Source organism: Maniola hyperantus, chromosome 6 (genome assembly GCF_902806685.2).
Source record: "Maniola hyperantus chromosome 6, iAphHyp1.2, whole genome shotgun sequence".
Classification (NCBI taxonomy): Eukaryota; Metazoa; Arthropoda; class Insecta; order Lepidoptera; family Nymphalidae; genus Maniola; species Maniola hyperantus.
This window is the reverse complement of record NC_048541.1, coordinates 2,913,133-2,926,822: the sequence shown is the minus strand read 5'-3', so window position 1 is coordinate 2,926,822 and position 13,690 is coordinate 2,913,133. Positions and strand designations below refer to the sequence as shown.

General features: G+C 40.0%; 1 protein-coding gene across 8 annotated transcripts in view; it reads right to left on the bottom strand.

Moving 5' to 3' along the window:
* Positions 1-1,164: 1,164 nt before the first annotated feature.
* Prosap (prosap) overlaps positions 1,165-13,690 on the bottom strand; it is a 253,358-nt gene continuing 240,832 nt past the window's right edge. For 6 of the 8 annotated variants that reach the window (XM_069499234.1, XM_069499233.1, XM_069499236.1 and 3 more), the window contains 15 exons: positions 13,504-13,622; positions 13,285-13,385; positions 11,842-12,046; positions 11,443-11,548; positions 10,509-10,616; positions 9,957-10,049; positions 9,486-9,581; positions 8,640-8,769; positions 7,593-7,725; positions 7,012-7,123; positions 6,673-6,827; positions 6,420-6,503; positions 6,237-6,353; positions 5,872-5,999; positions 1,165-4,807 (listed from right to left, as the gene is read on the bottom strand). In XM_069499234.1, coding sequence (XP_069355335.1) covers positions 4,219-4,807; positions 5,872-5,999; positions 6,237-6,353; positions 6,420-6,503; positions 6,673-6,827; positions 7,012-7,123; positions 7,593-7,725; positions 8,640-8,769; positions 9,486-9,581; positions 9,957-10,049; positions 10,509-10,616; positions 11,443-11,548; positions 11,842-12,046; positions 13,285-13,385; positions 13,504-13,622 — 2,276 coding nt within the window. In that variant the 3' untranslated portion in view covers positions 1,165-4,218. Of the gene's footprint in view, positions 4,808-5,426; positions 5,516-5,871; positions 6,000-6,236; positions 6,354-6,419; positions 6,504-6,672; positions 6,828-7,011; positions 7,124-7,592; positions 7,726-8,639; positions 8,770-9,485; positions 9,582-9,956; positions 10,050-10,508; positions 10,617-11,442; positions 11,549-11,841; positions 12,047-13,284; positions 13,386-13,503; positions 13,623-13,690 lie in introns of all 8 variants that reach the window. The other 2 variants (XM_069499239.1, XM_034969609.2) reach the window with 2 other exon arrangements.

Sequence of the window (13,690 nt, the reverse complement as noted above, 5' to 3'; positions counted from 1 at the left end):
CATATTTTTTTTAAGAATTCAATTCGACTTCTGAAGTAAAAACTTAGCGTTATGCCGAGACGTTCCCTTCGACTTTTCCACTTGGTTATTCTAGAATCATCATATTGCCCTAATATAATTACCACTACCTATCTATGCCTTAAGTAGACAATACATTTATACAACTTAAATTAATGACAAGAAGAGTAAACTCATAATAATACATCGATAATAATAATAATTAATAGAAATTATTTGATTGTGCTAATATATGGGCTCTACGGCAACCCGCTAAGAGACTCGACTCGAGCTAGTTAGTAATTTGCTAGAATTTGGCTAACATTACCCTGAGTACACACACGGTTAGAGCGTCTACGTCGTCTAAGTTACCCTATGTCAATTCTCACGTTAAGTCTATGAAAGTTACAAAAATTTTAAACCATTCAACCGCAGTCTTATGTCTAATTCCTCGCTAAACCTTAAATACTGTATAAGAGTTATCAAAAAGTGAAGTTAAAAAATGAATAAAATCCATCCAACCTTGTGTGTACTCATCTAGAATATATAAACGGTAATTCCATCCACAGGCAATTCCTAAATTCTATCGCCACCGAGTCGACGTTAAGATTGCAATACATCCAGGCCTTCGAAATGGACTTTAGCTCTTTGAAATAAGCGCTAGATTACAAAAGCTGCGTTTTAGGCTGCATTTCAGTGGCCGATAGGCAGTGTTTGCTCTAAACTAAGAAAACCTAGCTGCGCGCGATAACTCCATTTTAGACCGATCACACCAATAAGATTTTAGGTGTCCGTTAAAGACATTAGTTGGCGATTCTATTCATTAAAGCTACCAAAGTCTACAGATTTTTAGGCTATTGGAAATAAAATTTCATGGCGAGGATGCTCATCCTATACCAAAGGACAGTTTTATAAATTTTCAAGAAGAAAATTGACTCAACACGTCCATTTCTCAGTTTATTCATTTCGCAGCACGCTTTGTAAACCTACGCGAGATGCAAATAACTGGAGTACAAAAACTTTAATATTGGTGTTAAAATTCGTAAGATTTCTTTCGATCTTGTAACATGATTTCACACAGCTATGAATACTTTTGATACTTTTTCACATGCAGTATTGCATACAGACATTCCAACGTCAATAAAGTGGCGTCTACACGGACAGACAATAATTCATTTAATAATAAAATAAATAATAATAAAATGTCACTTAAGTCATAAAACGTAGGTACTTAAGTTTTTGATAGAAATGATAGAATCGTTCATACATCCATTCGCTGTTTGAAATCAGGCTTCGATAGAAACGAACTAATATATAAATATACACTATAATGGAACGGATGACGCACTAAAGCATTGAATGAGCACTAAGTTTAGTGAGAACACATTCAAGTTGCCGGCTTGCACCTCGTACGAGTTGCATGATTTTCAATATATAGCGTCAAAAGAGTGGACCTCTCGATATTCATGGACGAATGAAACAAATCAATAAATCAACTTTCCTCATTTAAAACATATAATATATTTCGATTATAACCATATATTTTATTATAATATCGTAATAATATATCGTTTTTTGCTGGCCGGATATATTTTTGTATATACATAGTCCACTCTTTTTAACAGTTTCAAATAGCTCTCGTAAAACTATTTACAAAATATAATATTATATTAGTATGTATATAAAAATATTATAAAATCATAGACACGATGGCACTTGGTTGCGTTTTAAAAGGTAGGGGGATAAAGTAGAATTTGAAAATAAATATCTCTCTAACAACAGTGGAAATTAGTTTGACACATCGGAGAGATTTAAATAGAAACTATATATACTTTCTATAGAATCATCGAAAAGAGCCAGGATTTCGTAAAACGAAAGATTCATATACATACTTATTACAATTTAAACTCTTTTGCAATTTAGATGGCGTTGCCTTCTTTTATAAAAAGTGCGGGTAGTTGTAAAGAGATTTAATCGTGCAAAGAAAAGTTTTGTTTGTTCTGTGGTATACAGAAATGGCGAATATTGCATACAGTTAGCGAAATCCGAGCATTATCCGAGCAATTCGGTAACCCCGTATATATCCGATCGATTAGTTTCAGAGGATATACATATTGAATATTAATCATATATAATAATAATTCTACAGTTAATAAGGGAATGTATAAAAATTAGCTTCAACTATATCAATGTTAACTCCTCAACAATAAATACTATAAATCTTTGGTTTCATTTAGTCATTTGATTACAAAAGTTTATATTTCACGCTTTCTTTTCAGCAAAAGAACTGTGTGTGTCACAATTCGTGTTTACTCTACGGTGAGTGTCCGAAAAGTGAAAATTTATACTACGGCTCATAAGATAATATCAATGTCCATCAAATATAGCTCACAGAATAAATTCTATATCGGTGCATCGAATAATTTACATACAGAATTATTTAATTACAGGTGTTGTGAAAATCGTATTTACTTGTAAATAATTGTAAGGCCCTTTTGACACAGTGAAGCTGCTGCAGCTCTAGTATCGTACTACATCGGTATTCGGTGTCGTCTCACATAACGGCCGTAATTTACGGCGACAATAGAGAATGTTTTTTTGACAACGATGTTAAAAATCGCTCCCTAGGAATGACAGTCCTAATAGACATTTCAGTGACGTCATTCGACCTATGTACAGCGCCGTTTCAGCTTAAGCTTTGATGCGCCAATTCAGGCCTTGGGTTGAGATCTATAAAGCATACTTACCTACTTTGACTTAGCTCAGAATTTACTTAAGAGTTAGAGATAGTTATATGTGAGAGACATAACTCTCTCTCATTTTAACTGTGTCTTATAGTCTGAGCTAAGTCACAAGTACGCTCTATGGATCTCAGTCTTAGAGCGGTTACGCACTCATCCGGTCCGAGTCGGCAAAAATTCGGATATAAAAAACTCGGAGCAAACCTGGATATTGCTTATGCATTAATCCGATCGCTGATCAAAATCCAAGCTATTCAGTGGACATCTTTGACATATCTACGTCATATGTACGATTTCAATCCGAGGCTCATCGGAGATATTCTCACGGATGACGGAGAGAACTCGGACGGCGGAAGTTGGAGCTAGTGAGTAATCTACCACACAAATAGTTCTATGACTACTTCGGAACGTATTTTCATGGATTCAGATCGAATACAGTGCGTAATCACCCTTACGGCGATTACGCACACATCCGATCCAAGGCCGTGAAAATACGTCCCGAAGTTGTCATAGAACTATTTGTATGGTAGCTTATGAGTTATGACATATGACGTAGATATTTTTATATCCGTATTTTCACGGATTCGGATCAGATGAGTGCGTGATCGCTCTTAGTGTTTCCAATTTGGCACTAGTGAGCTTAATTTGAATTTTTCTATTTCGTCTATGAATGGTAGGTAAGTACTAACTATCAGTTCTATTTATAAATATCGTCCGAATTATCCGATAGTACGCAGTCGATTACTTGTAAAATAATAGTTACCTACTCTATTTTACATACATTAATTTCTAAATCTGGAATGTTGATTTCATATTAAACTTAAAGCCAATTTCTGGTCATTTGGTCTACTAAAGTGCACCGTCACAAAGACATTTCATACTAATTTTATACCCGGGATATATAATATACACATTTTTAGTACCCTAATCTTCTATGTCAACTTCCATATCATATTACAATCACACCTCTAATTTCTATAATGCGATGAAATTTAATTAATGATTCATTTACGATCGATAAAATGCAATACACAATAGTTTGTTGCATTAGATATTATTACTGCCGCCAGAGATGTGTTAGGACGATGTGCACTGAGAGAAAAAGATCAACAGATAAGATTTTCTCTAAACATCTTTAAAGGAAATTTTGTCAGGTCTTATCTCCGTCACATCACATTCTCTGGTGACAGTTGCCCTTAGGTTGCCTTTCCACCGGGGATGCGAGAGATTCATTGTAAGGAATGTGCGTTTAACCCCCTGAACATTCTTCCAAAGCTAAGAACACATCTTTCTCTTGGCATCCTCGTAAATGTGAAGATTGTTTGTGACGTAAACCCCTAGTGGAAAGGCTTATCGAGAGCGTGATCCAGTAAAAATTAGTACATAATACCCACATTGGTACCATAAAAATGGCCTGAGAAGGAATTTCGGAGGGTGCAATCACCGTATCGGAGTTTCCGGACGATTCAGGGTTGCCAGCTCATTGCAGGTGGGCTAATTTGGGCAGAGCTGCAACCACTCTCACGCGGTCGCTGAATTGAGGAGGTGGGGCTAAGACGGGAGCGGTTCCATCGCCGGGCAAAGGAGCGGGCTCTTCAGGCGGCGGGGGAAGTTCGACGAGCGACACAGCCGCCCTACCTCGCCTTCCCGGAGCCTTATCTATATCTACACCTAGCCTTTCCGCGGCCGATCTACCTCTAGCGCCTCCAACGCTTCCTCTCAAAAGCGCTGCAGTTGCCCTTTTCCGGGTCAAGGAATTGTGTCGTTGCATTGGCGGTGGGGGAGTTGCTAAACTTTCCGAAGAACTATGTACAGGTTCCGTGCTGATGACGTCGTTTGAGGATTTGACTGTTACAGAAGCACAGAAGGAGACCTTGTCTCGTCGGGGTGGTCTCGCTTGGGCTTCTTGATCGGACGAGACTCCGGATGACGAGTTGTCGCCATCGTCTCGTTCGACTCCGCCCAGTTCGTCCCCGCAGGACTTGGATGATTTGAGCCGTGTTCGGATCTTTTGGATCTCGTCCACGGAGAATGAGTGCTGCATTGAACTCGAACCGGTGCTGCTGCCGCTGAAAAATGTGAGGCTTCGTTAGCATGGTATGTGACAGCCGTAAAGTACTTATATCATAATTTTTTTTAAAATATGAAATGCGTATGAATTTTTTTTGGTTGGTTTAGAAAAGATCAGTCATCCTCAAATTACAGACTTAAGACAGGTGGAGTTGAAATGCACTGAGTTTTGACCGTTAGTAGTAGTTAGTAAGTTTATAATTTGGTGGCAAAATTATCCCTAGATCTCTTAATAAAAAAAGAGCTAGTTATTCGATAATTTTTTTGGGATGAAAACACATAGAATGAACTGAAAAACAACAAAAACAAAACCAGACGAAAATAAATGAAAAATATATCAAACAAAAAAGATGGACATAGAAAAATCAGCAATTAAAAGAAGTTCTTGATTGACAATGGAATGGAATGGAAAATTGTGAATTTTTAATAAAGATATTTCGATTGAAAATGATCATTGATTTGGACATATGGTAAGCTAAAGTAAAGCTAAGTTCACACATTTAATGGTTACCTACTTAATAAATAACAACGTGGATGACGACATTAAGACAAACATTTTCCCAATGACATGGACACAGCTTTACCCAGAGGCACGATTCAAAATTCAGATAAAAGTACCTTTTAAAATAACATGCAATCTTTATAAATAACAATTATTTGTCTCTCCGTCGTCATTTTCATATATTGTGGTGTAAATTGGTACAATCCTGAAATCGGAATTCAAGGGTTAGGGTGTTACACAAAGTTTTATGACTGAAAAATGAATAGTTATGACGTTCATGACTGCCTCTATCCGAAAGCATCCTAAGAGTTGGCATAAGCCCTTTAATCTAGGACTCTTAAATTAAAACTGTCTAGATTTTTCTACTGGCAATGCATGGAGCAAGAATAAAAGTCGATTCCTACCAATTTGGTGATAATTAAATGTTGGCCTATTAATCCAAAGACCAACTCTTATCCTTCTTCAGGCATCCTTTCTTTTCCCACCACCCTCTTTATGCTGTCAGCCAATTTTGGAGGGCAATTTTTTCTCACTTTTTGTTTACTCTATATAGTAATTTACCTGGTATTGCTGTTGGCACTGGTCTCGGCTACGGGCACAGGCTCGCTCTTGGGCTTGGGTGCCGCATCGTCGTCCGACTCTGACATGCTGTAGTCAGGCTCGGGGATAGGGGGCGCTGGCGTAGAGTTCTGGAAATTATACGCCAGATATTAATATGATTTATTTTTTAAACAATTGAGAAGTCAGTTTAAATGCTTCCTGCAAATGGTCACAAGATTAAGAACTCGGATAGATGATTACCGCATTTGACAAGACTCTTCTGTCCTTCTGGTTTGAAAATAAAAGATGCACTTTAACTTAATTTTGGTTTAGTTTTCATTCGTCTGATTGGGCACAAGTATGCTGTATAAGTTTTGGGAGCTGACCTGTCGCACGAATCCCTTGTGCAAGTTGATAGGCTGCGCGTACTGGTGCGACGCGTCGTCCGCCGAGTGCGCGCGTGCCGGCCCCGACCACGTGCGCAGCGGGCCCGCCTTGCGCACCTGCGGACCAAACACACGTTAGTAGCGGCGGGGAAGGCGCCTCGTTGAGCCTACAGCAATACTAACCGTGTGCTCGTTCTTGGCGGCTGCCGAGGGGTGAACCGGGGACGTGGGTGCGTCGGGCGGCGGATGAGGCGCCTCGTGGTGAGCCTGCAGCAATACTGACTGTGTGCTCGTTGTTGTTAGCGGGACGGTACGCGACGCGGCCAGGTCTCGCGGCGACGCGAACAGCTTGGCGGCTGCCGCGGGGCGAAACAAGGCCGCGGGCGCGTCGGACGGCGGGGGAGGCGCCTCGTGGAGAACCTGCAGCAATACTAACCGTGTGCTCGTTGTTGTTAGCGGGGCGGTACGCGACGGCGGCTAGATCTCGCGGCGACGCGTACAGCTTGGCGGCTGCCGCGGGGTGGAACGAAGACGCGGGTGCGTTGGGCGGCGGGGGAGGCGCCTCAGCGGGGGGCGGCCCTCGTTGTGACCCTACAAGTCAAGACAATGTCGATTAGTGAGTTTGTACAAACCTAACGCAGAACAAGACTTGTAATTAACCCACATGGATCTATGGTATTGTTAAGTAAAGGAAATTCATTCAATCATAAAAAATACGCGTCTAGTTGAGAACCTCCTTCTTATTTTGAAGTCGGTTGAAAATGACGGTAGTTACCATGAACATCTTCGCTGGATCGCGTTCTCGGTGGATGCGCGGCGAGTTCGGCCGCCAAGTCGGGTGTCGAGTGGAAGTCGCGCCGGAGAGAACCCGTGGTTTTGCTCCAGAACTGGTATAGAAACAAAATTTATTAAAATTAATATCTTTAGCATATCACAACTTGATATCTTGCTACGAGAGAAGAAATGAAAAATTGAAATCTTCTCCACTCAGAAAAGCTGATATAATTTTTGATGTTAGTGGATGAACTTCGAAGTGAACAGCTAATAAATTATTATTAAACTACAGGGCATCTAGAGAGGACACCGGGTGTTGACTCTGATTGAGACCATCGCAAAACGGTCAACAGGAATACCCAGAAAAAGATAGATGGATTGCGTTGAAGAAGACCTAAAGATTCAAAAATTGACATCGTGGGAGAAGGACGTAAAGGATAGAACTATATGGAGGTGAAGAAGATCTCCCACAAAGGGTCATGTAAATTCTGCACGATCAATTTCAGGTTTCCGTTCAAGGGTTGCTTTTCTTGGTTTGTCAATTTATTATGAGGATATTATTAATGAGCGAAGGTTACTCACTTTCCCCTTATTCCTTTTCATGTCCGCCACGGAAGCGTACACTTTTCCGGGAGGTCTCGCGGGCGAGCAGGGCGGGGAGGGTCCCGTGCCGCTTTGAAATGCGGACCTTGTCATCATGGCACCAATACTGCTACTGTAAACAACAAACATAGATGCAATGCCTGTTCCATGCACAAATTAGTGCATGAAAACTTTATACAGGGTTGAAGTTAAACTAACTAGTCAAACTAAGTAGTGAACAATTCATTCATAAGTCTGCAAAATGTTTTTGCAGTCATTTCGCAATCGGGAGGTACTTAACTTGAAAGTTTTCCCAACACTGTGTTGGCCAGTGTGAGGTCGCAATTTCAAAGCTTTGGAATACCAAAATCGATTCCTCGACCGTTGTGCCCGTTTAAGGCTTTCGCGAGTCGCGACTAGTTGATCCATTTCAGTTAGAGATAGTGCGCACCACGATAAATTTACGTACGTTTTTTTCGCAAAATCTGTGAACTATAGGACTATATGGAAGCGCGTGCACTGTGGAATTAATTCCGCACCGGATTTTGATACATTTAAATACAAATTTACGAGTTTTAAAACGCACCGCAACTCACTGCAACGCGGTTAGCTCTTACTCTGGTTCTTTCTTTTCTTTCTTTCCTTGGGGTAAGAACTTTTTATTTGGGATACCGAAAATCCCTACGGGTTGTTTGGTGTCCAATTCACACGAACTAAAATAACCTCATCGTGTCTAATAGATCAGCAAACCATAATCGCATAGCATTATTTCCCATAAGATTTCGGTTATTCGCCGTGCCCTGTGGCTTTGTTTTTAAGTCCAGGCTAGCCGAGAATTTAAATAAATAAATATAAGTTTATTTCAAGTAACTAAAACTTATACACGGAATTATGCTAATTAAATTATCTAAATAAAAACTTATGTGGAATACTACTGCAATGGTTTCAGCAGCGGTTTATAATAACAATAATTAAAGGTTGTGTGTATCAGGGTGTCTTCGAGACATGACGTAATCTTTGTCACAGTGATCAAGGAAGCATACTGACGTGTTGTCCACGTCGGCCTGTCGCTGGAACAGCTCCTCGAGCTCGGCGGCAGTGATGCGGCCGGACACCGGCCGAGCGCGTATGGACGCTGTCCGCGGCGCCACTGGAGTGCCGGACATCGGCGTCCCGCCTGCAAACACATATACTTGGTGTAAATTAATGTAACGAAGAACATGTATTTTCATCAGTAAAGACGTGTTTGTATGAGAAACCTCCATTGCTATGGTCGATAGTTTTGTATGGTTTAGATAGATAAGAGCAATATTCACAAAAATTAGAAAACTTTGAATTGTGGTGATATCGAAAATGCTGCAAATAAGTTGGGTCCGAAAACTAAGAAACGATACGAAGTCCTACAACGCAACGGTAAAAACAGAGACCTAATTTTGACCATCAAATGCAGAAAAGTCATCTCTGAAGATTTGGAATATGTTCTCAGACAATGACCGGTATCGTCTCCTTCAGACCATTATGATGGGCGAAATTGAGGGAAAGATAAGAGTCGGTAGAAAAAGAAAATCGCATCTTAAGAACATCCGAAAATAACCCGGGATAGCCAACGTAGCACAACTTTTTAATTGAACAAAAAACAATAAATCATATGACGGCCAATCTCCGCTAGTGGAGAGGCACGAGAAGAAGAAAGAAGTGTTCGTAGATTGAATATTTATGTCACTGTAACGCGCGGTTTAAATTCGGCCTTACATCACGCAAATTTTATCGGTATGGTTTAAGAATATTATATTTATAAACATAAGAGATTAGAATTATTATATATGACATAAGAGATTGCTATATTTCTGCTGCGAAACAAGATTTCTTTTTTACCAATAGAAAATTACTCACTATTGCTACCGCCATGTAGTTGCACGGACTCGGCGGAGGACGACTTGCCAGCCACGCTTAAAGGTTCACAGCTCTCCTCCTTCTCACCGCCATTTTCTACAAACATCAAAACCAATCTTTATTGCGTTCTCTAAAAATCCCGTGGAAACTTTCATTTTTCTCTATGAAAAAATATGCCAAGTCATTCTTTAGGGTGCTTTTAATATGTTATTTGCATAGATTAATTATTGGTCTCGCTCGTTATTTGTTAAGATCAGATCGATTCGGTGAAAAGGTAACAAGATTAAAAGTTTCATCGCAAGCCGATAATGGTATAGGATAGATAGGATATAGGGGACAAATAAAAGCCTGTACATTCATTTTGATCTAATTAAATAAAGATATCTTCGAGGAGAATAAAAACGTTAAGAGCGAAGTAGTTCTTCTACGGGGTATTAAAAGTTAGAACATAGCGTAAAACTTTAGTTATACCTAGCCCGGCGACCATAGATTTGGCTCTAGCGCGGCCCACGCTGAGCGTGGTGCGCGGATCGCGGCGCGGCGGCGCGGGCGCAGGACTCCGACCTGTGCGGGATTCATCCTATTGTTAATTTGATTTGATGTACAATTGTCAGTTATTGTGCATTTTTCAGTTATTGTGCAATTGTCAGTTATTGTGCTATTTCAATCATTGTGCAATTGTTAGTCATTGTGCAGTTATCAAGCGTTGTGGAATTGTCAGTTATTGAGCAATTAATCTTCAGTTATCCAGTGCAACTACTGAGCTGCTGTCAATAATAAATAATTTAGGAGCAGGTCGATCCCGAAAAAGCTGTAGGTACACCAATCACTATTACAATCTCAAGTGCTCTGATTGGCTAAATGTATGGTATTTTTGCAAATAGCGACGGAGTGTCGGCCAATCAGAAGTGATTGCGATCGTCATATTGTAGCTGTCATTTTAGTGTATTCGAGTTCCAGGTGTCAATTACTGTGCAGTGTCAAATTATCGAGCAGTTTTCAATAGTTGTTTTGTGCACATACCGCCAGCGGCTTTTCTCGGTAAGGTCGCGGCATAGGGTCGGCCGGAGCTCGAGAGTTGGTTTTGTGATTTACTCGTCGGCACCGTACATGTGTTGTTCTCGATACTCACTGTAGAATGTTTAGTTGGTTTATGTTGCTAATTCAAACAGATGTCGAAAGGTCATTACTCACTTTCGTAGGTACGGTTAAACGAGTAAAGGCGAAAACAAACTATCGGACGGATCTGCAAGCCGCGACAGATAGGTGTAGGTACATAGTCGCTTAGGACGAGGGTTGCGTGATATTTATCGGACGTCCCAGCGCTCAAGGTTAGGTACACCGCTTAGCGCTAATCAGCCGCGTCTGATAATAATTTGTTTCTGCCTTGAGGGAGCCTCAGACCGGGTTATCGGGCTGCAGTGTGCTTAGTACGAGATTTCACATCTTGCAAAGGTTGATAGAATTCGAAAGTAAAATGGACCTAACGTACCTCGTTTTAAAGTAAAAAATTCAATACCACTGATTTTAATGTTACATGTTTTTCGCTTTGAGCGCTAGTTGTAGCTGTATAGACGAATTTGAGCTTTAAAACAAGGCAGTTACGATCCATTTCCCTCTAAAGTGATTCAAAGCTCGAATTTTATGTTTTTGGGGTATAAAACTTCAAAGATCACAGAGATCGGGTACTCGGCCCAGGCCTGAGACAGGAAACAGTCACATTGTAGTCCGGTTTTGTATAAACTAGCCTTGAAACAGAGCTCACGGACAGTTGCCCAATCAGGGTATGACCCAAACCGTGTATGGTGTAGCATAAATCATCTTGCTTCTAATTTTTCTGCTTTGATTTGTCAACTACATGCACATATTTTTGCTATTTTTCAGTACTAATAAGTGCATATTTAGTTGAAGTGTTTGATAAGACGAATAGGTAAGTACAAAAAGGAAATGATCTTACTGTGGCCATGCAACGAGACGACGGTCATGGAGACCAGGGCGCCAGAACTGCGGATGAGCTCCACCACGTGCTCATGCGACGCCGCTGACACGTCCTCGCCGTTGATCTGCAAACATTGATCAAATGGTACATTTACAGGTAAAATCTAGACTGATTCAAAAACAAGGTGGCACTGAAAATAAGCGTTCGGGCACCTGTTACCTCAGAAATGCGCCATAGAGGTTTATGTCTATTCAGACAGCCTGGAATCCCAACTCAAGTTGGCCTACCTACTTGAGGTGTTACACTTCTGAACTTTTTCACTTTACAATGTAGGTACGATAAGAAGTTGATTTTTGTGCAGAAGTTGCCTCGAATAAAGATTTTACGTTCCTCAATGGTGTGGTCAATCAAACTCACCGCAACAAGAAAGTCTCCTTTCTTCAGCCCTGCCCTGTCCGCCACGCCGCCCGCGTCGACATCGTCAAGGTACTGTAGCGCGGGACATCGCTCCGAAGGCCGTAACTCCATAAGGGGTGATGAAGCTTTGGCGCCGCGCAGGACGAAGCCGAATCCTCGCCGCGCTCGATGGAGGACCACTGTTCGAGTTTCCATGTTACCATATCTGTAAGTTTTCAATTCCAGTTTAAAAAACAGACTGGCAAGATATTTAAGTTATGAACAAAGGGGATATTTTTTTTGCCCCGTCTAATAATTTTACAAAGTCAAATAATTATTTATGATATAAAAAAAAGAAATAAGATGAAGCTTTAAAACTTAAACAGTTTTTCGAATAATAGGTATTACTGCTTTCCGGAGATTACCAAGATTTAAGTTTAGCAAGAGAAGATTTAGAAAGAGAATGCGACTAAAATTGCATTAAAATGGACATCAAGCTAAAATTGGCGCCCAACATGGGAATTTATTTTAAAGTTTTTTTGTACCTAGCCCAGATATAATATAGAAAATTGTAACATATTATTTCAATTACATACAAAGATAGAGTGATGACTTATCACTCAGAATGACTAAAAAATAAGCATAAATACGATATAAATATCTTTACCTTCCGTATTTCGGAAATATTGATAGACAAACTGACGAAGTACACAACGACTTCAAACCAAGAGCACTATGACAAAACACATGTTTATAGATTTGCTTTGATAAGCACATATTCATTTCTTCAATGGAAACTGGTGTCGTTCGGTTTTACCGAGTCTTGGAGTCTTGCGAAAAAGATGTCAAAATCCAAATATACCCGCAAAAAGTTTTGGTTTCGCAATGCTAAAAACTGCCCTTTAAATCGCAAGTTAGTTCGCGACTGACCTAAGGTTCAAAGAAAGAAAATAGATTATATGATTATATTTTGTAAACTAAATGCTTTGTTTACATTAAATGAATTATTGTTCTATACAATGGCAACGAAATCTAAACAAACTGTTTAGCTGGTCTGAATCTATATACACTGAAATTAAAGAGTTTGAAGGCATTGATAAGGCTACTGCCTATCAAATGCCACCTACTCCTCTTTTGGAACGTTCGTAATAGCTTCGTAACCATTGTGGTCAATCTCAATTCTCACTTTATTAAGCCCTTCGGATTTAACATGGAACTAGTGAAATCAATAGATTTATAAGTTAGAAAAATTATTAATAATAATTTGTGTATTATTTACTTCATTACGTTTCAACTACTCACCAGTTTCAATTTGAAATCAAAATAGATTTTTACCTGAAGATGAACTTTAAAAAAAAATCTAAACTGCCTATAACTTATATTTTTGTTTTGTCATTAAAAGGTTTCCACGGGTCTTTCAAAAAATATAAATCGACGTGAATGGTTAAAAAATTAGAAACTTACGACTTCTTAATCCTAGGAGCTGTAGCACTGTATGTTTTGCTCAGGGCCATTTCTCGTCTGCCGGTGACTCGCGAGTGGTGGATTGGTCCTGATGATAGCACCTAGAAGATTTGTAAATAAATATTAAGATTATTCAAAACACGAATTGAGATAAACGGGAGGAATGTACAGAGAACAAATTCGGTAAGCAAAAATTGCAACATAAGGGTGGATACACACCTGGTGCAAATGTGCGTTTTGTCGCAGCCGCACTTCTTGCACGCAATGCGAGGGAAACAGGCCGCTGGCACCACCTCGCACCGAGCCCTCCAGGTACCCGTCGTCTGTTGCGCCAGTCACTGCGCAAGTGTTAACACAACGTTATTGTTTAGCGTAGGTACAGTACGCATTAAAAAAGTGTAAAAAC